Source organism: Macrobrachium rosenbergii, chromosome 13 (assembly GCF_040412425.1).
Source record: "Macrobrachium rosenbergii isolate ZJJX-2024 chromosome 13, ASM4041242v1, whole genome shotgun sequence".
NCBI classification, from domain to species: domain Eukaryota; kingdom Metazoa; phylum Arthropoda; class Malacostraca; order Decapoda; family Palaemonidae; genus Macrobrachium; species Macrobrachium rosenbergii.
The window spans coordinates 36,836,892-36,860,256 of record NC_089753.1 but is presented as its reverse complement, the minus strand read 5'-3'; the positions used below and the strand labels follow the sequence as shown (position 1 = coordinate 36,860,256).

At 40.2% G+C, this 23,365-nt stretch overlaps 1 protein-coding gene across 1 annotated transcript in view; it reads right to left on the bottom strand.

The window, feature by feature from the left end:
• Window positions 1–21,109, bottom strand: part of POLDIP2 (DNA polymerase delta interacting protein 2) — a 34,994-nt gene extending 13,885 nt beyond the window's left edge. The window contains exons 1-6 of the mRNA XM_067113856.1: window positions 20,687–21,109; window positions 8,343–8,510; window positions 5,029–5,134; window positions 2,953–3,130; window positions 1,286–1,449; window positions 574–779 (exon numbers count right to left, since the gene is read on the bottom strand). Of these exons, the coding sequence (XP_066969957.1) occupies window positions 574–779; window positions 1,286–1,449; window positions 2,953–3,130; window positions 5,029–5,134; window positions 8,343–8,510; window positions 20,687–20,760 (896 nt within the window). The 5' untranslated portion in view covers window positions 20,761–21,109. The remainder of the gene's footprint in view (window positions 1–573; window positions 780–1,285; window positions 1,450–2,952; window positions 3,131–5,028; window positions 5,135–8,342; window positions 8,511–20,686) is intronic.
• Window positions 21,110–23,365: the final 2,256 nt, after the last annotated feature.

Below are 23,365 nucleotides of genomic sequence, written 5' to 3'. Positions count from 1 at the left end.
TGAATACATGGTACCGAATACCCTAGTGTAGGCTAGGCTATATTCGAGGTACGTTTTTTCCAACAAACGATGGGTTTTTTGGAACCTAATCCCATCATTTTTAGTTTTTTATTTGTGTTTGAACTATCAAAATAGGCAGTTCTAAGTGTGTGTGTGTGTGTGTGTGTGTGTGTGTGTGTGTGTGTGTGTGTGTGTGTGTGTGTGTGTGTGTGTGTGGTACGCATCCCCGTGAATACGGGGGGTTTACTGTGATACAAATAAATTTATCCAGTACTTTACAATACACTAGTGTCATCTAGAGATCTGGTATCTTTCCTAGACAGTGACCCCCAAGGGTTTTCTGAGGTTGTTATCTAGGACTAATATTTCTTTGGGGTCATTATCTATGATATTTACCATCTTTTGTTTATGTTTATACAGTCATCTCCAATGGGCTTGTATTAAACTTGCCGCAAAGGTAGATACATACAGGGTTAAAATCCTAGGAAAGAGCCAAGATCTGGCAATGAAAGGTCTCTGAATAGGAGATTTATAATGGAAATTTTTATAAAAACTGATTAGAAAAACCCTTACCACATATGCCCAGAGGGAGCTTGCAATGAGACATGGGAGGAATACTGAAAAGCAGGTTGCTGAGATGATAGTACAGGTTCCTGACCAACAACACCTCTTCCTCTGACTGTTTCTAAAGTCCCAGAAAGGCTAAAAATCCGCCAATGTCTTTCCCGTAACTGGACTGTTAATTCTCCTAAGTTTTCAAGACGTATACAGTAACGCCACTGAAACAGAAAATGAATAATCATTGGAAATTTAAGAATACCAAGATTTATGGTGGCCATGTTACGGAGATATAAGTACCTTTGGTGAACTTTTCAAAGCAAGCATTTTCACTTAAATTTCTAAAACAATACTGATAAACAATATACTTGTAACATGAAACCACCATACATAAGTCCAACTCTTTTTAACTCTAATTAGCTACTCATAGGAGCTGGTGTGCATAGTACACTGTAATCAACATTAGGGACAGTACTATGATTCCATTCCTTGCAGTGTCTCTTCTGTCTAACTTCTTGATCTTCCTCCAATTTTCAGTACTCTGGGTCAAGAAGTGTCACCCAGCAGTTTGTCTGAACTACTTGATAACAATATTCTATTAGTAGCTACACACATGGTATATGAAAAAAATTTCTACTTGAAATTCATACCAAAACTTCCATATTACTGAAAGCAAATGAACCTTGAACTATTGATATCAACAATAAATTTACCTCTATAAACCTACCCAATAAACATTAGTGCTTTGTGATTCTCTACATCCCATATAAAAGGGAATTACAGTGACCCTAATATTTTCAGTTGTCTCCTTATGGACATCAGACAATTCGAGCCATGGATGATTACGCTCTTGCCAAGCCTTTAGCGTTTCTCTGGGACCAAACGGAGGATCTGAAAGGAGACAGGAACTGCATATACTAGAAATACAAAAACTTATGATGCCTTCTAATTCTGCTGCAGTAGAGAATAAAAATTTCTGCATAAAAGACTTTAAACTGACTATGATCATTTCATGATTATTTGTCACTGTAGTTTGTAATATTAAATTTGTAAATAAACAAATATTGCTGTAATTGCCTCCAACACCATGTAAAGCAAAATGTAAAAGGTCTCAGTGAAATTCCACAGAACTCCACTGATCTCTATTCTCGCTTCTCACAATTCCCATCCAAGTAGGACTCCCTGGGGTGGCTAGATGGACATGTCCAAGCCATCTCCATCTCTCTGTTACCATTACCTCATCTACATATGATACTTTTTATACAATTTCTCATTGTATCCTACCACTGGCCCCTAATACTCTTCTTACAAGTTATATTCTCATATCAACAAATCTTCTACGTATAGTTTCAGTCATACCATAATTCATGTCAGTATAGCAATACATGAAATTCCAACTTAGAGAACCTATATTGATTCCTAATTATCTGTAATGTTCAACTTTAAAAGTCATTTCTCCCTGTAACATAATCATATTTTTGTGCATACTCTTTTCTAATTCTGTTTTTCCTAGATTTATCTCAGTCCTAACACTAGATATAGGATGCATTCTATTAAGTAGGCTCTGTAAATTTTGCTGTGTTTTATCACCAATATAAAAAAAAAAAAACTGGCTTGGAGATGGAAGAGAAGTTCTCGACTGAAGTAATAAAAGAAAGTTGTCAGACTTAGAATATGCAGATATTTATTTACCAAAATACTACAATATTTACAAAATTTGCTTAACAGAATGCACCATATGACTAAGGGTGGGACTTGAGAGTATGAAAAGCACCTCAACTCCACTGAATTGTGGTCATCAGAGAGGGGGGGGGGAGCTGATTATACTAGAGTAGAGGTGGAGGGGTAGAGCATTCTCTTTGGTATCAATTCTATCAGAACACGATACCAACGTATGTGGTACCACACTTTTTTTACACGTGGATTGCATCTCTGAGCTCTAAAAATGCTACATTTTAACTGTAAACAATGAGGATACCGTATATCATACGAAAACATGGTGAAACTGAGGAAGCAACGAAACCCTCTATATATTACAGTATTGTAAAATCATAAAATAAAAGAAGCAATTAAATGACTGAAAATAATAAGAAATGGAGATAATAACACCCAAGAGGTAATGGTCAGCTAAAGAGAATTTTCTTCTTTGGGCAATCTCATCTGCCAGGCCATTTAAATTTAATCATTGTCTGCATGGTACTTATACTTTTTGAAAGTCACAAAAAATCTAAGAAACTCACACGCTCTTGTTGTCAGTAATGGATTAAACTTATCTGCCATCACAAAATTACCTAAAGTAACTTCTGGGAGTGTTCTACAAGAGAAACAGCCTACATTATCTACTGATCATAAAATTATCCCAGGTGTGAAAAAACCTTAGAAATACAAATCTACCTCTTTCTCCATGATACTGAAGGAACTTGTCAAAAAGGTCATGTCGAATTGGCTTTTTATCTCCAGCTATATATGGCATAACATCTTCATGAGCAATATAATCCAATCCAGGTACTGCATACAATGTTCTGCCATTGTCTTGATTTCCTAAAAATGTTACTGCTTCTGTCTGAGCTCTCTGAAATATTTACAGCAAAAGTATGATCATCCTAACATAAGTTCCAACTTCAATATAAAGTTGTAACATGAATAACCCTACTATAAATTAACTAAGCAGAGTCGACACATCTATACCAAACAAAATACCTACTACCTTATGTTTAAAGTTTACTGAAAGAAGATATCAAATTCACAGGTGAATATGGTTACTACTTTTACGAGCTGAAAAGCCAAAGATACAAATTAAATTCAGCTCAATATAAAATCACGTGAATTTGTTTACTCTATTTTACTAGACATTTTCTGAAAAAATCTGAAATACAGAATAAAATAGAGATACATGAAAAACTAAACATATACACATCATCATCTGCTATCAAAGTTGAGAAAACAATGCAAAATAGTGTAAATAGCAAAATAAAAAAAAAAACACTATTGCATGTTTACAGGAGGAAAAATACTGAAAAAATAACCATTTAAAAACCTAGATCCTAATGCAATACAGTTCACCTCCTTCTAGCACTATAGTTAGCCTATGCTGTATATCACTGCAAAGTAATTAAGTTTTCTACCATATTGCTACAGAGTAATTAAGTTTTCTACCATATTGCTACAGAGTAATTAAGTTTTCTACCAAGACAATTTAGTCTTTGTACATGAAGTAAAGTTTAAAGTAAACTAAAATCTTTAATCTTCCCTTGAAAAAGTGTTAATAAATGCATGTTATTGGTATAAACTGTATATATCCTGCATATTGAGCAAGTTTTAATTTTTACCAGGCTATGCTAAGCTTACAAAACAGCCAGTTGTTCTCTTTAATCAGCTGATAACCTCTCCTTCCAGCCATCACCTCCTATTGAAAACATCTACATACAACTATTTGATCAGAAGACTATAGTTTTAAAAACAGTTTCCTTATCTTTTTAAATTGATTTCTGGTGCATTTTAACAACTAACAACAAGAGCTCTTTTTGTAAATTTTCATTGCTTTCTGTCAGCTGATCTCACTCTTTACCATTTCAGAGAAATTTACCCCTCTCTCATATTTATATAGATATATTCTTCTTATAAATTGGCAAGTCAGAAGAAAATGCTTTTATGTGTAAGTACTTTTGTACCTTTTTTAATTCTGGATGCATCTGAATAGCCAACATTTAGAATTAAAGGAGAAATGGTTCAGTGAGAGTGGAGAACCCCACACATCATCAAGTGGCATAGTGTGCACACAAATTAACCATACTTGCAGTCACCAAATTAAAAACTCTGGCACAATTTTGAGTTTAGAGCTTAATTAACATATTTTATACAAAAGGAGACAAACATTCACATCTTTCGAAGTTTGTAAGATGAAGGTTCGTGTGTAGTGGACTTAATGTAGTCTCATAAATCCCAAAAATTAAACCAGCAACAAAATTATGATAACACAAAGATTGAGATGAAGTAACAAGCAAAGAGAACTTCATTTTAACATACTATGAAAAGCCAGGAATTCCAAACCACACCAAAATTGGTAGGATAATAGAGTAAACAATGATGAACATCTATGACACCTGCTTGCCAGTTTCAAACTGTCTCCATGCCAATAACTTATCACACTTCTTTTAACTAATTCAAGGAAAAATATAAGAAGGCAAAACCAAGCAGATGAGCTTTAACTGGCAGACACATTTGGAATTATTATTGGTGGCTTGGAGTTTGGATAAGCTGACAGGAAAGTGGGAATTTTTTTTTTTTTTTTGAGCGTGCCTAGAGAATGGGCAGGCATTGAGGCAACTGTAAAGTGACCGACTGTGATTAAACAAAGTTCAGAACAAAGAGAAACACCAAGTACTGACAAGTCTGTATTCCTTATACTTAGGTAACCTGTCAGCAGTGAAAAGTGAATCCCGCTCCAATAAAAAAGCTTGGCACACTCACAATATAAGGGCAATCTCTGGAATCTATTAAAACTTGATAGTAAGTATGGGCTCTTCCTTTTACCTCCTTCCCAACTTGATTATAATTTAGCGTATCTTCTATTGGCCTGAAATGACGAAATAGATTGGTACCTCAAAAGCACAGTTTTTAATAAAACAAATACACACTTCCCACTAAGAAAGTGTTTACATTTACATTAATATCCAATTTCATAACACAAGTTCAAAAAACTACTTAAAAGAATCAGCCAACTAACAATAGGTTAAGTTAGTATAAAGAAAAAAAACTAACAGTTAAACCATCTGCAACAACAGAATGCCACATATTAAGGCTGTGAAGAAAATGACGAAGAATGAATCTGGTTTGCCTCCTGTAATAATAAAATTTTAGTTCTGAGTCCCAAACTATCTTGATGAGGATGACCATGATACCTACAGCACCTGAAAATCCTTTGGAGGCACTTGCTCTCCAAACTTATGAAACACTGACCTAATCCCTTACAATCCTCACTTCTGATTTATTACTCCGCATGAATTTTTTTTTATATCTTAGACTGTTTACTATTATTTTCCAGGTCTCAGAATATGCAGCATCAATTTTTCTCAAACGGTATCTCTTACCACGTTTACATCTTATCAACTGTTGCAGCTTCATATGATAGTGCAGCTTCATGTTATATTTAAAGCTGCCATTTCTTTCCAAATGATTCATTTCAATATGATGTGTGTTGATTTATTCAACACTGATACTCATTTATTCATTCTGGAAGTGAATATGTCATTATACACAGAGGACTCAGGTAACAACACTGATAGGTCCTACAGTATGGGCAAATATAAGGCTGCCAAATCCTTCATTTCCTTTTTTTATTAAGAGAAATTCACTACATTTTTCATGGGGATGAAAGTACCTTCGAATAATTTGTGAGGAAAATACAATACTAATACAAAGTGTAGAAAGAAGACAAATCTAGAGAGAAAACAGCCATGGAACAAAATGAAATCTAAAGTTTTCCCAGCACTGCAGTTACCAAAGAGCTTTGCCAACTTGCTGAATGCATAAATATTTTGGTCAAGAAATGCTATTCCAACCACTCCTTTCAATGGAAAATCTACCTATGAAAATCTTTATCAAATAAAAAGATACCTATATTTATCAATTCATGAGCACTTTGATGAAGATATACTTTCACCCTAAGGCCTAAGCTATACTGTATAAGATCTGGCCTGTTCAATACAACATAGGGGTAAATTTTGGCTTTTTCATAATCAGTAAGAAAATGATAAAAATTCATCAATCATTAATGCTGTATCTTTCCATACTAATACAATCTAATGTATTTTGTATTCAATATACGGCATGCATAGAATAACAATTATGATTATATATTTTTTGAGGTCTATATCTGTAAGCATATATTAAAAACCATAATTCTGAGGAGCATATTCTAAAAAAATAAAAACACCTTTTCCATAATCTTCATAATCCTTCCCAATACTTCTGACTTTAAAGCTTCTTACCTACTGGTATTTAAGTATTGCTGAAAAGGAGAAGACACAGTACAACCTGTATGTTTTAGATGTTGTAGGATCTCTCTCTCTCTCTCTCATTATTTCTGTATTTGAGATTCATGATAATTCACAATTCATGATAATTTACAATTCATGATAATTTACAATTTTCCCACACAAACAAACCTGAAGCCCTTTGTACAGATACTATAACCTCTGACAAGAGCTGGCTCAATTGCTGAAGTTTGGTACTATAGTAGTTAATTAGCAGCAGGTGAGTGAAATGCAGGGGAATCAGCCACACAGTCAGTAAAGAGAGTCCATTTTTTACTCAGGTCCTACAGAGAAAATGTCCAGCAGCTATCCCAGGTCCTACAGAGAAAATGTCCAAAGACTTTTGGGTAATGTCATTCAACTACAGAGACGAAAAGGTGATCTGGCACCACTGATCATCTGCACTTAGTACCTGTTACATGGGTAAGTTACTGCTTAACCCTAATGTCCAAGAAATGCCCTTGATTTTGTGAGACCTCACCTGAAATATTATGCCATCCCCCTTGCCAGATGATTGGTATGCCTGACTGATTTCCTTTCAAAGCCAGAATGAGACAGCATTCCTTGATACTTTCTTCTCAAGTCTGCTGGTACTAATGAACAGCCATCGACATCAAATCCTTCTCAGATAGTCTTGCAAAACTTACAATGCACGCAATAGCATACCTCTGTAATCATTACCTACAACAAAGGGAGGAGATAAAAAATTACTTCTCTCATCAGAGCTCAGTAATGAATGAGAACAACAGGAATTACTATCCCTTTGAATCATACAGTGAGAAGTACAGTTTGGTACAAGGCAGTTCTTGCATCTTGGAAGGAATGGGGATACACTGGATCATAAACAAACTCAGGAAGTCGTCCCTCATCCTCAGGTGAGCAAACACCACCACCAACCATCAGAGAACAAGGTGCTCATTGAAGTCTCATGGGACTCCTTGTTTAAAAGGATTTTAAGACCCCTTCTTACAGAAGTAAAACGGGCAGAAGACTTGGAGGACGGGAAGGAACTGTTCAATGAAAAGGAAGAAGGGGAAGACTGGCACAAGCATTTCTTCACCTTACTCAATAAGGTTTAAGCTTCACTGAATACAGCCTTTGTTCGATACCACTGGGGTGTATCTTCGGAAGTGTAGGATGGCTGCTACAGAAGGTTCAACAAGGCTGTTTTCCTTAGTGGGAACACCAACAGCAGACGCAGCATTATGAGAAATACCTTAGCCAAACTTAAGCATGAAAGATGGGCTGCACTGAATATTGAGGGATGGTAACATCTTCAGCAGGTACTCTATCAATGCAGACTTACCAGGAGCAGCTGATGAAGAGGGAAAGGCTGTGTGAACCATGTGCTCACAGTGGCCTTACTTGGAGAGAGCCTGGCATGTGCAACTTCCCATCAATCACACACCCACTAACATCCTAAGCACCTCTGTTGTTTATTTTTCCTCACCTCCAAAGTGGACAAAGAAACACACATATATACCATACATCCAAAAACAAAGTTTCAGCTTCCATGACACACAGCAACACACACATCTACCCTGGACAAGGTGCTACCTTATGGGTGGCAAGTGAGGAGACCCCCGACCCACCTGCCAACTTCCAATTAACCATCTTGTTACCGCTTCCAGCTCCAGATTGCTTGAGGAATATGCCTATATAAAAGGTGATGGTTTGCATTCAACAGGAACATAACAGCAATTATAATATAAAAAAATACAGCAATAACAATAAAACAGAATATCTTACTTGGATTCCTTTTTGTTAGGAACATCTCTATCATATACTCTTGCAAGCCATGGGAAGAGTACAACTCCTCTATATCCAAATACACGATGTAAGAAAAGTTGTCCAGTTTCATATTTTCCTGAAATTTTTGGAGACTCAAATTTGCCAACCTCAGCTAACCGATAATTGCTGGAAAAAAAGAGATTTCTATTATATAAACAAGTATAAGTCACAAATTTAAAAGATAACACATATTCATTTTTCATAGATATACAGTACAAACCAGAAGTTCTTAGCATGGAATTCCTCTCATGACAGCTGGTCCAATTGTTGAAGCTTGGTAACATGATATTTTAATGATAAAATAAAGTTTGTTCATACTTACCTGGCAGATATATATACAGCTGTATTTCTCCGAAATCCGACAGAATTTCAAAACTTGCGGCACACGCAGTGTGGCCAGGTGGTTAGTACTCATTCCGCCGCTGGGTGGCGGGAATCGGGAACCATTCCCATTTTCTATTCAGATTTTCTAGTGCCACTGTCTCCTGAGGGGAGGTGGGTGGGCACTATAATTATATATATCTGCCAGGTAAGTATGAACAAACTTTATTTTATCATTAAAATATCATTTTGTTCATGAAACTTACCTGTCAGATATATATACAGCTGAATCCACCATTGGAGGTGGGTAGAGACAGAATAGGATTTAGGAAACAAATAAATGTAGGCGATTGACGCCTTGGTTCCTTACCTGTTAGCATAGCTGACTTCGAGGTTACTGTCACCCAAGCCTGCTTCTGCTTTACTAGATTCTCCAGCAAGGTAGGGACCTATAAAGCTGGTGAGATCTAGATGACCTGTCCACGGGGGCGAGACCACAATGGGACTAGATCATATGACCATACTGAGAGGGAAAAAGAGCAACAACCAACCACCTGACCGAGCCTAACTAAGCCATTGAACCTAATATAGGCTAAAGATTGGGACGTCCACATCGGTGGCCACCCAACAACCGAGAATACAAAAACCAAGATTAAAAAATACCACCTAACCCCTAAAGGATAGGATGAGTATTGCCCTCTTCTCCCAACATTGTGTCTGCGGAAACGTATGGTCCCAGCGAAGAACAGTCCTCAAAAGTTGACTTCACATCTCGTAAGTAATGCGAAGCGAAAACTGAATTACTCCGCCAGAAGGTGGTACCCAGAAGATCGTTAAGAGACATGTTCTTCTGGAAAGCCACCGAAGTCGCGATGGCTCTCACTTCGTGAGCTTTCACTTTAAGAAGCCTCATGTCCTCTTCTTGGCAGGAAGAATGAGCCTCTTTGATAGTACTTCTTAAAAAGAATGACAGAGCATTCTTGGACATAGGCAAGTCAGGTCTTCTAACCGAACACCAAAGATTGTCTGACGGGCCTCGGCTTTCTTTCGTCCTGGCTAAGTAGAATTTGAGAGCCCTGACAGGGCACAAGACTCTCTCTGATTCTTGTCCAAGAATCTCCGTCAAACCTTTGATTTCAAACGTCTTGGGCCACGGGTTTGAAGGATTTTCATTTTTGGCAAGAAAAAATGGACTTAGGGAGCAAACGGCATTAGGACCCCTAAAGCCAATGTGCTTGCTAATAGCCTGAACTTCACTAACCCTCTTCGCCGTCGCCAGAGAAGTTAGGAAAATCGCCTTTCTAGTCACGTTCTTGAGAGAAGCAGAAGACATAGGTTCAAAAGGACCTGACATAAGAAATTTTAGGACCACATCTAGGTTCCAAGGAGGAGTCATGGGCCTAGGAACCTTAACAGTTTCAAAGGATCTCAAGAGATCGTGGAGATCCTTGTTGTCGACTAAGTCTAGGCCCCTGTGTCGGAAGACTGCCGACAGCATACTTTTATAGCCTTTAATGGTAGAGACTGCCAGTTTTTCTTTCTCCCTGAGATGTAGAAGGAAGTCCGCTATTTGAGGCACAGAGGTCGTGGTCGAGGAAATCCCGCTGCTCTTGCACCATCTCCTAAAATTGGCCCACTTCGATTGATAGACTGAATTAGAAGAGGGTCTTCTGGCACTGGCGATAGCCTTTGCCACTGCTCTCGAAAACCCCCTCGCTCTTGCCAACTTCGAGATAGTCTGAATGCAGTTAGACTCAGAGCGGGGAGGTTTTTGTGGAATCTTAGGAAATGGGGCTGCCTGAGAAGATCTACTCTCAGGGGGAGTGTCCTTGGGAAGTCCACAAGGAAGGTCATGACCTCTGTGAACCAATCCGCTGCTGGCCAAAAGGGGGCTATTAAAGTCATCCTTGTTCCTTCCGACGCTGAGAATTTTCTGATCACTTCTCCCAGGATCTTGAAGGGAGGAAAAGCGTAAAGATCTAGGCCTTTCCAGTCCCAGAGGAGGGCATCTACTGCTAAGGCTCCCGGATCTAAGACAGGGGAGCAGTAAAGAGGAAGCCTCTTTGTTCTGGACGTCGCAAAGAGGTCTACTAGGGGACGTCCCCATAACTTCCACAGATCCAAACACACCTCCTCGTGAAGGGTCCATTCTGTCGGCAGAAGTTGATGCTGCCGACTGAGAAGGTCTGCACGGATATTCTCTACGCCCCTGCGATGAACCTTGTGAGAATTGTGATCCCCGAGCATGAGTCCAAAGCAGGATCTCCTTTGCCAAGTTGAACAGGGAACGGGGAGCGAGTACCCCTGCTTCTTGAGGTAAGCTAAGGCTGTGGTGTTGTCGAATTCACCTGAACAACTCGGCCTGACACACGATCCTCGAAGAATTGGAGGGCTAGATGGACAGCTCCTAATTCTTTGAGATTGATGTGCCAGGACACCTGTTCCCCTCTCCAGGTGCCTGACACTTCTTCCCCTCCTAGTGTTGCTCCCCATCCTTCCCTGGGCGCTGCGTCGGAAAACAACACTAGGTCGGGGCTCTGAAGACGTGAAAACGCCTCCTGCCAGTAACAAGGGGTCGAGCCACCACCTCAGGTGAGTCTTGACAGACGGAAAGATCTTCAAGGTCTCTTCCAGGTCCTCCTTGTTCATCCAGTTCTCCGCTAGGAAAAACTGGAGCGGCCTGAGATGAAGTCTTCCCAGGGAAACAAACTTCTCCAGCGAGGAAATGGTCCCCAGCAAACTCATCCATTCCCTCACCGAGCATGTTTCCTTCCCCAGGAGAGACGAAACTTTTTCCAAGCAATGTTGTTGACGTTCTTGGGATGGATACGCTCGAAAAGCCACTGAATCCATCTGAATCCCCAGATAGACGATGGACTGAGTCGGGATCAGATGGGACTTTTCTTTGTTGACTAGAAGTCCCAGGGACTTCGTCAACTCCAATGTCGAATTTAGGTCCTCCAGACACTGAGCTTGGGAAGAAGCTCGAATGAGCCAATCGTCTAGGTAAAGCGAAACGCGGATCCCCGCCAAGTGAAGCCACCTCGCCACATTTCTCATGATCACTGTGAATATCATGGGAGCTGTGCTGAGACCAAAGCAAAGAGCTCGGAATTGGAAGACTCTTCCCCCCAGTACAAACCTCAGGTACTGTCTTGACTGAGGATGTATGGGAACGTGGAAGTATGCATCTTGTAAGTCCAGAGAGACCATCCAATCTCCTGGTCTTAGAGCTCCGAGAACAGACTGTAACGTTTCCATCTTGAACTTCTCTTTGACAATGAAGCGGTTCAGTCTGCTTACGTCCAGTACAGGTCTCCACCCTCCCGACTGTTTCGGGACTAAGAACAGTCGGTTGTAGAACCCTGGAGAGGCTAGATCCTGAACTGGCTCCACAGCTCTTTTTACGAGCATCTGCTCCAAAAGATCTAAAAGGATCTGTTGTTTTTCCCAATGGTAGGAGGGCGACAGATCCTTGGGTGACGTACAAAGGGGTGGCGAATCGAGAAAGGGGATCTTGTAGCCTTTCTCTAGAACTTTGACGGACCAAGAGTCCGCCCCTTTCGCTCTCCAGGCTCCCGCAAATGAAAGTAGCCTGGCTCCCACAGGTGTCTGGAGGAGTTGATGATCACTTTTTGCCCCTGGGCTTCGATGGGGCTGCTCCTCTGGAAAAACCTCTCCCTCGCGGAGTTGATTTCGAGGAAGAAGCTCCTCCACGAAAGGGCTGTTTCTTCTTGGAGGATAGAACTGACGAAGACGTAGAAGGGACTGAAGGACGTCTAGACGAATGGGCCAGTAAGTCCTGCGTTGCCTTCTCCTTAAGACTGGAAGCAAGATCCTTGATTAAAGGCTGGGGGAAGAGATGGCTCGACAAAGGGCAAACAATAATTCAGCCCTTTGTGTGGCGAAACTGACTTGGAGGTGAAATTGCAGTACAAGGCCCTCTTCTTTAAAAGACCTGTACAAAAATGGGAGGCCAGTTCCTCAGAGCCATCCCTGACGGCCTTATCCATGCAATTCAAAACACTGGATAGCTCCCCCAGGCTGATCGAGTCGGGGCTTCTAAGCTTGAGGTCTAAAGCACCCAAGCACCAGTCTAAGAAGTTGAAAACTTCCATAGATCGGAAGAGTCCCTTCAGATGATGGTCGGTCTCGGACATCGTCCACGAAACCTTAGCAGTCGACAGTAGGGACCTCCTGGAAGCGTCGACAAGGCTGGCGAAGTCTCCTTGAGACGAAGAAGGAACTCGAGAACCGACGTCCTCACCTGTCTCATACCACATGCCCGCCTTACCGCAAAGCTTAGAAGAAGGAAGGGCAAAAGAAGTCTTGCCTTGCGTCTTCCGTTCCTCCATCCAGGCGTTAACCTTCTTGAAGGCCTTCTTCGTAGCCAGTGAAGAAGTCATCTTCACAAACCCCGGCGTTCTCCTCGCTTTGGAAGAGGCAAGCTGCGAAGGAGGAGAGAGAGGAGCCGAGGGTTTAAACTTATCACCGAATAAGTCCTTAAGAAGACCGGTTAACACCTGGTAGTCGGAAGACGAGGAAGCAGAAGGTTGATCAAAACCCGCAGGCTCAGAATCGCCAGAGACTTCTCCTTCATGAATGGGCGAACCACGAGAATCACAAACAGCTTTCGGGGAACGAAGGCCTTGAGGTCCGATACGGAAGAGGGATCTACTTTTCCCTGCAGGATCAGAATGCTCTGGAGCGTCGTCCGGCGACTAAAGAGGCGTCCTGGCGGCGTCCTGAAGAGCATCCGATCGGGAGCCCAACCTAAGCGTCATGCTGAGCGTCCTGCGAACGTCCTGTGCGGCAGCGAGAAAGCGTCCTGACGAGCAGCTAATGAAGAGTCCTGGATAGCTGCTTGCGGGCGTCGTGATGATGACGAGAATCACGAAAGGGAACTCGTGAGCTGTGAGGACGACAGGGCGAAGAAGCAGGAGATGGAGACGAAGAAAAAGGAGCAGGAGACGGGACTTCCTGGACTTCTTAATGGGGAGCCTCAAGTCCTTGCGACGACGCGGTTCTGATTCCTTCTCGGCCAGAAGAGAGGCCAACTGACGCTGCATATCTCGTAAGATACTCTTGGAAGGAGAGGTCTCATATCCAGGAGGAGAGGAGAACCTACGGGAAGAAGAGGGGCGAGGGGACGCCTTCTTCTTCCTTACAGGAGCAAGAACAGCTCTCTCCTTAGAGTGACTGGGGCGCTCAAAAGCGTCCTCCTCTGACGGCGTCGGGTCCTCTTCTGTGGCGGGAAAGCTTCAAAATCCCGCACAGACGGAGAAAACTGACGAGAAGCGTCATCTCTAAAGCTCCTCTTCAGTGGGCGAGAGTCCTTGCGAGAATTCCAACCCCTACGAGGGGAGGACGCCTCGGAGGACGAAAAGCAGTCCTTAAGGATACGAGCGGCCACGATCCTTGGCAGCCTGGGAAGTGACAACAGGAACTGCGAAAGGGACGTCAGATCGGTGGGAAGCCCCGTAACCCTCTTACGGCTTTCGACATGCCTTCTCCCTGAGTCCTGGGAGTCTGACAGAGGTCCAGGCCTAGAAGCATTATGGGGCCGATCTGACGCCCCCTCCACGACACTAGGGGGAACACTACACTGCACAGCACTTTGAAGCGAAGACACTTTGTTTTCTAGAGCACGGATGGTGTTCATGATCTCCGTCAGGGCCAAACCCCCGCAGACACAACCTCAGGGCCCGAGGCAAAACCACAGGGACAGGTACAACAATGTCTACATTGGGGTTATCAGGTGAAGAAATAGAACCCTGACTCTTACACACACTCCTGGAGGAAGACCTCCTGATCCTGTCACGCTCTAACTTACGAACATAGGAATCATACAATTTCCAGCTCGCATCAGACAAAGGCTCACACTCTTTGCAGCGATCATTGATCAAACATACATGCCCCTACACCTCATGCAAACCGGTGAGGGTCTACACAAGCCTTCGGTAGCCTCACCTTGCACTCACTCACACAACATACTCGAAAGCTAGCAGAACTAGTACCAGACATCATTCAAGAGCAGTCAAAAGCAAAATCATAAACAGTCCACAAAAAGCGTATGCCAATCCACAAGCCAAAGTCAAAAAACCAAAAGTCAATAGAATACTCAAGTGGAAAACTATGCAAGTTAACGAAATCCAGAGGCGGAGGTACTGTAAACAGATGTTAACAGTACCGGCGACAGAGAAAATCTGAATAGAAAATGGGAATGGTTCCCGATTCCCGCCACCCAGCGGCGGGAATGAGTACTAACCACCTGGCCACACTGCGTGTGCCGCAAGTTTTGAAATTCTGTCGGATTTCGGAGAAATACAGCTGTATATATATCTGACAGGTAAGTTTCATGAACAAAAAGTTAGTTAGCCTACAAGCACCTGGCAAGTGAAGGACAGGGGAACCCACTCACTTCAGCAATAAGCTCGTTGCAGAGTTGGTTAGAGGTAGATAATGGTAAAAGACAGCAGGTTTATATACCAAGAAAAAATGCAAATAATACAAATTTGCAATTTGTGGCTATGACAGTACTAAAAACCTCTATCTTTTATATGAAGACTCACTCCTTAGGCAGATGGAAATGCCTCGAGATTATGAATGGTGTTAATCTCCCTGCCAAAAATGTCAGCTTCCTGGTCGAGTAAGTGAGCAAAGGAAAGACAACTCCTGTAACCTCCCCTGCATCCATTATGTTTGATGTTGCAATCTTGCTCTTGGAAAAAGGAAGACTTAGGTTTATCATGTAGGAAGGAGGCACCTACAAAAATAGCATAATATTCTAAAATCCCCGACACATGCTCCACCATGTGACCCATTTGTTAAAATAGGGACAGAGAGAGTCACATCTACCTACTAAAGAAAGGCCAGAGATTGATAACTAACCAACAACTTTTTTAACACTTGAGAACACATCAACTAGCTGCTGGGAGGAAGAAGGCAAATTAAGGTAAGGAGCACCAGTCATCATTCTTGCACCCAATCTTTTACATATCTATATAACTTTAACCCATTCGCTGCATGGGACTGCAACATTTGATTTTAAACTTACAGGATAATCTCCGGACAAGGGCTAGACTTTAGTAACTATCAAAATAACATAGAGAGGTTTCTCTCAGTGATGTTCATAGTAGGACAAAATCCTTTTTTAGGAAATGACAATGATAATAAGAGACCTGAACTATCAGATAGTATAGTGACAGTAGTGAACATGGTGATGTTTATTATATCATAGTTATAGACAAACCTTCCTTGGATAATTTCTTAACTTCAGGTTTTATGAGAGATGATCATGAATCAGGAAATGACAGAGGAGGAAGTATTTTTCTCAAGCACCAGAGGTGGTGTGAATAAACAAAGAAACCGTGACAAAATCTGCAAATGGAAGACCATTGAACATTCAGTTTGTAAACAAATTGGTGGTCTGAAACTTTTATTGGAGATAATAAATTCTCATTTTCTACAGAATGCCAAGTCTAGCTTTGATTTTTTTTTTGCTTTGATTTTTATTTTTTGAAGTTTTCCAGATGAAATTTTTCACCAAAAAGCAAGCATTTAAAATTTGTAACAAAGATTTTCATACTGAATTACGAAAATGGCGCTACAGTCGACCCCTGGTATTCACAGTGGATGCGTACCACAACCCCCGCGAACAGCTAAAATCTGGGAATACTTGACACCCCTCTAAAAACACTTGTAACTGCCTATTTTGATAGTTCAAACACCAAAAAACCCCTCTAAAAATGCTTAGCCGAGTATTTTAATAGTTTTATCACATAAAATACATTTAGTCACGAAAATTATATGAAAATACAGTAATCAGTGAATATTTCTCTATGAAAAATACCGGGAATAGGCGAGTTTTCCGCAAATAATGTTCCACAGAAAAACCTGCGAATAGGTGAAGCCACGAATCTGGATGTATCACACTGAAATAAATCGCCATTGAAAGCTACATAATTCAGTATTTGAATAATTACCTGCATGTCATTTCCATATTTTATTACTCTACTATAACAAAACATTATAATAACATAATAGTACAGTGTACAGTGACCATACCCCCCATTCGTGGTTATAGATTCATGGCTTCACCTACTAGCGGATTTTTCTGTGGAGAACACTATTCACGGAAAATTCACCTATTCACGGTATTTTTCATAAATATATACTAGTTACTGTATTTTCCTACAATTTTCGTAACTAAATGCACTTTTTGTGATAAAACTATTAAAATACTCGTATACGCATTTTTAGAGGGTTGTCAAGTATTCACAGATTTTGGTTATTCGCGGGGGGTTGTGGTACACATCCCGCGCGAATATCGAGGGTCGACTGTAATATTATAGAGCAAAAGTAATGAAAATAACAAGAATCGAAATACAAATATAAAAGGGAAAAAATAAGTCAGTTACATGATTAGCAGTACACTGGTCTCGTCACTAGCAGCGATAACTGGCTTGCAACGAAACGGTTACGTGAGATGTTCAGAGGAGCATGTGCAGCTAAACTTGTTGAGTGGTCACCACAAGCACTAAACAGAATGTATTGAAGGACTTTGAGAAAAACAACCTTGAGCATAACATAGCTGTTGTTTACTTCACCTCCCACAATTTGCACCACCCCCTAATTTTAATATCTATATGTACATATCAATTAAGAAAGTACAGTACCACAATGGAAAACGTACATATCAATTAAGAAGGTACAGTACCACAATGGAAAACCAAGTTTTTGGGCGCCTCTGTGAATAACCTTGTCATTATCATAATCCTGCTGTTATGTCAGGTTTATTGGTTAATATGTCAAGCCAAGTTGAATTCTGACAAGGTCCATCCAAATTCTAAAGCAATGAGCCTGCATCATAGGCTATACTGACAAGGTGCAATAATAAAACTTGTAGCCCTGTCAGCATTATTTAACTTTAGTAACATACCATTCAACTGAATTTTCCAAGCTGTGCTTACAGGGTAAATGATAGGGGTTTAGACACATGCATGGCAGAATTTTCTCTTTTCACTCAATATTTAATTGGAGAAATAACAAAAAAATTAAACCTTTAAGAAAACCTTTCAAAATATTGAAGCTTCATTAACAAAATGAGCTATGGGAAACTGCCATACAAACTAAAATAAGCATGTGAAGTCTTCGTAAGATAGGTGTTGAAGGCAATTTTGAATCCAATATGGCGTCTTACCAAATGCTGAGACAAAATTGAGAGGCAACTGAACACTTCCTTCCCAGTGGTCATTTAACGGTGTACTGACACTAATTGTGTATATAAGTAATGTTTATAAATATTGCTCAAGATTTTAGTTGTACTCAGCACGATAAAACATTTTGTTGTCTATACTAGTGAAAGTCATGTGGTTGAGCTGAAATGCATTTTTACCTTTAATCCGTGGTTTTATCCTTACTGACATCACAACTGAAGCTCCACAGTGCTTATTTGATTGTAATTATGCACATTTTGTTCTTAATTCACTCACAATACCACTTAAAATACGTGAGAATGTTTCTTTACAGTACTTTACTCCATCAAAGTGGCGAAACTGTGGCGGGAACAATTTTCCAGCCTTACTGTACATCTGGCTGTCACAAACATCCGAGAGCGGACGACGCATTAGTGAACTGTTTACGACAGAAATGTAGTATTTTGTTGTTAGGACTTTTCATTTATATAAGTCCATATTACTATGTATACTTCTGAGACATGTAATGTGTACATATGAGTGTTACCACTTTGGCGAAAATTCACGAAAGTTGAGTATGACAATTTATCTAGAACTGGTACGAGAGTCAAGATGACATGACTTCAAAATATAGGACTGAAATAAAGGTTTTAAATCCAAAATTATTACTTAAAACACCATTATATTTGACAAAACTTACACTGTGTATGTGATATAGCCTATATATTACACTGTATGTAATATATATTAATAAATAAAAAAATGAGAAGACGCAAAAAATAGCTAAATCGTAATGTTCACGGCAAAAGCATTGAAATCTGTGTCAGAAATCTGGTTGCTCCAACAACAAATATTTTCAAATGATTTATAATGAACATGTAATACATTTACTCAACTTATAACCTTATTCTGGTGTTTAGCTACCTAGTTATTTAAATATTATCTAGCGCCCCGCCGTCCAGAAAATTTGCTAGAGTTCCCCATCCAAGCCCCGAAACACGCCAGCATTTACCACTGATGTCAAGGAAACGGTGTCAGCATCTATGGATACAAATATTTTGCAGATTTAACACAGGAAATGGGCAGTTTGTTTACACAAGTGACTCGGCAAATATTGAGATGGTGTCACTCGTCCACTTTTAAAGTGTTTTAAGTAAAAGTTTCAAGAGCGTTATGGCCCGTAAGTTAGCACCGCACATGGCTAAATCTTAACGAACCTCTGTTTAATAAGAAATATGCCATTATTTAGTAATTTAGGAGAAAACTGTTACTTTGATAGGAACGTAGAGGTCTCAGCATAGTTGTGTAGAGGGGGCACAAGTCTCAATGATGCTGATGGGGGAGCGTTCGAATGCGTTTTCTGGAAGTGTCCAAACAGCAGACGAATGTCGCAGTATCTCACGCTCCCAGTGTTTACTCTAGTTGGATTTTCTATGCTGTGCTTATAAATCTCCAGGGTCAGTTGAGAACGACGGACAAAGGTTCCGCCACCAAAAACAAACCCAATCTTTCCTAGCCAGACTTTACCTTCTTAACCCGATTTAGAGTGCTGTGCCCTAACTTGTTGGGGGGCGGGGAAGCCCCTCGTGGCACCCACGTAACACTAAACATCAGGAACATGGCCTAAGCTTTTACTTGGAAGTAGGTTTAAAGCCTGCTACTATCATTCTGCAAACTACCCAGGATGAGTGTAGAATGACAGGAACCGGGAAGATAAAGTCTGATTAGGTCAATACATGGTATTCTAGGAAAGGTTAGGTTTGTTTTTGTTTGCAGATCCTGTTCCTCTCATTCTACACTCGCCCCACCCTGACCACTATTCTGCATTCGCTCCTGACCAGAGGGGTGCGGTAGTAATCTTCAGTTTTGCCTCTAGGGCTCCTCATAGCCTAAGCTTACCTGTCACCATGGAACTAAGACTACGGTGAAATAACTGGCTGTGACGTGGTAGCTGTGTCCGCTGCTGCCTGACACGCTTTCAAAAAATGCGGAGCGCCTGCAGTTTACGCTGACACGGGGTGTCGTCTGCCAGTTTCCTAGTCGCGGAGGAATACCAACATACGAAATCGGTACTAAAATGACGAAATCATAACTAACCAACCTAACCTAACCTAGTGCAGCGTGCCCTTACTTGGCCAGGGGGGCGAAGCCCCCCTGGACCCCCCAAGTAAGATAGAGAACACAGCGTTTCGTGTGTAACTACTTACCTTGGAGGATACCTTGGCAGACGGGGCAAACGGCTTTACGTGGCGCCAACGTAAACTGCAAACTACCGAAAAAGGCATTTACAAAAACTTCACATGCTTATATTTTATTAATTTGGCAGTTAGCCTAATAATAAGACATTTTATTGGCCCAAAGAAACTTCAGTCTTTTGAAAGATTTCTTAAAGTTTCATTTTCTTGTTGTTTGACGAAGTAAATATCGAGTGAAATGGAGAAAATTTAGCGATCGGTGTGTCCTGGGTGATATTTTACCCCAGCCTACGGTAGGCCTTGCGTACCTTGGCGATCACGAGGTTTGGCTAGGCCTTTTGACAGCCTAAACAAGCAAATATCATGTGAAACCACGTGCATGATGGGTCTGGTCGTAATGAATTTGGGATATTAAAGGCATTCTAATATGCGCAGTAAAACGGCTTAGGCTTGTCTATCTTAGAGAGCCAAAGTCAGTCCAGGAAATTAGCCTCAGTAAAACAGTGACAAATAAAAACGATAATAAAAAACGTATCTCTAAACCTGCCCGGCCATTGTGAACAAATACCACTAAATGCCTCTCACTCACCTAGAATAATTCGCTATTGGCAGTACAGTTATTCGAGAAAGCTTGGTAAAACAGAGCGCCTTGTTGATCATCATAACTGTTGCCGATTGCACAGTGACCTGCTATAATAAGCAACCGAGATCCTTCCCGGCACCACTTTGACATTTCCGATAATTATATGACTCCGAGTAGTGAACTTTAAGCAATTAATATTTTCGATTCGATATATATCACAGCAAATAAAGGTGAAAGTTTAATTATTTGCCTTACGAAGACATGAGAATATATGCTCATTTGAAAACAATAACAGCTGTAAACATAAAAATTGCCACGGATCTAAAATAATACCTAGACACCAAAAACATTGCTTGGCAGAGAAAACAAGCTTCCTACGACGGAGAGCTTGTTACTGGTAATGTGCCGGACAAAACCAGAATGAAAGCTGGCTAATAATATTTAAAGGATGGCAGTTCCCTTTTATGTTCTGTTTTCCACTGAATGACTTACTGTGGAGTATTTTCTATGGTAATTTTTCATGGTTTCACATGACCTTGGTCATCATTCAACAGTAAATAATAATGGAGGTCAATCATTCAGTTTGCAAATAACATTCGGCCTTGACTGCCGTACATGGTCTGTCATAAACGATGGACGGAGATGGGGCGGGGGATATGTGGTATCAGTTTTTACTGATGCCGTATATGGTCTGTTGTAAACGATGGACGGGGGTGGGGGATATGTGGTATAAGTTTTTATTGATGGGTGCCCAAAGTATTTCAAAGAACATCTGTGCATAACACAGCCAACTAAAGGTGTATACTCATTAAAGCTCTATAAACATGCCATTTATAAATAAGAACATTCAATGAGTAGCTTTTCATTTGTATCCTCCTTGTTGTTTATGTTTCACTTCATGATTTTGTAGCATATTTGATGATCCAGTTGAATATAAACAAAGTATGATTGGACCTATACACTTTCTTTTATTAATGTGCCATATAGGATAAATATGAATTTGTAAACAGTCGTCATTACTTTCTCTCATTAGTCTTTCAAATGCTCAATGGTTTCATCAACAATTCCAGTGGATCGCAAAATATTTAGAAGTACTTTATGCACAACTGTATCAAAGGCGCTCTTAAATCGAGTAAGACCAAGACACCACATCTACCTTCATCCACGATTTCCATAAGAGTATACAACGGTCTAAAAGCAGAGCATTTATCCTCTCCTCGTAAATAATAATCTTTCGAAAATCACTTACTCAAGCATTTGGGACGTGAATGACAGATTCGGACAGGTCTGTATGAACTTGTTTTGATAATCAAGTGTACCTTTCAAAGCCAGTTTAACGTTAGTCACTTTCTCAGAAATAGGGAACTCTTAATCAAACATACACCGCTATAACAGATTCGGGCCATCAGATCATTTGCACAGCTTGTTTTTCTTTCTCTTTTTAATAATCCTAATAACACCACAATTCTTTTCACTAATAAATCTCAGTAGTCTTTTCCCGATATCAGGTGGTTTAATACTAACCTGATTTAGCATTCAAACAAATTTGACAATCATATTCTTAATTTGTTCTCTATAAAGTTCAAATAAACTATCAGCCAGTTCTTGATCAAAGAAACCATGAGGGAGCCTGATTTCATTAACATTGCTAGTTACAACATCGAGAAGTCGATACAGTTTATTAATGCCCATTGTCATTTCTCGGTATTTCAGCTTTTAATCTTTGTCACTTGCTCCTTTGCTCTTCATTCCTTCCTGAGTTTCAATGTCTCACCATTGAACATGCTGATCTGTCCTTGGTTGTTTTACATTTTATTCGCCGGACAATTAACACAGCCTGCTCTTAATGAAACTAGGTTTCCATGATCGCAAGGAATGTCTATATATCTTCATTTATTTTCAGAAACGCCTCAATAGTGAAAACATGGAGCAATTCCTTCTATTCCTAAAACATAACTTTCTTCATCACATATTCACTGAGAGACGGTGCATTTCTCAACACTCATATCTGATATATTATTATTTGCTATCACTTTAAAAAGATAAAACCTTATGCCCTTTCGAAGATGTTGTACGTACAATCAACATTATTAACCAGTTGATGTGACTGCAATAATTCATTAAAGACTATTGCATTATGCATCCGCGAGTCGTCTACTAACAGGCTGAAGTCCTCACGGACATAAGGTTTTGTCTATAACTTGTAAACCAGTTCGAGAAGTCCACCGAATTCCTTTATGAAAATATTAATCTTCGACCATAGAGGGATACTGTTACAATAAAACATATTCTCTAATCTTAACATTTGGAGTTTACTACGATATATTCGAAACAAGTTACCCGAGTTCTCTTTAGAACTTTAAGACGAGAACAAATATTGCAAGAAAAAAGTCCCAATTCCTCTCCCGACCGACCTATCTCGAAATATGAAAGAAAACGTGATATGGGGCCATTTCAACTAATTTGGCAATATCACAGTCATTAAGCCACGTTACAGCAACAGCTGGTTTATCAAAAGATTTATCATTAACCAAATCTCCAATATTTTCTAAACCGCATCTGCTGTCATTCTTCGCTGAAATTTAATTTATAACCTTTAATGCAACCATTTTACTTACTGTTTCTATCCCTTTTTGTATTGACTGCTGTTCTATTACGCATTTTCCCCTTCTCTTCGTCCCTCAC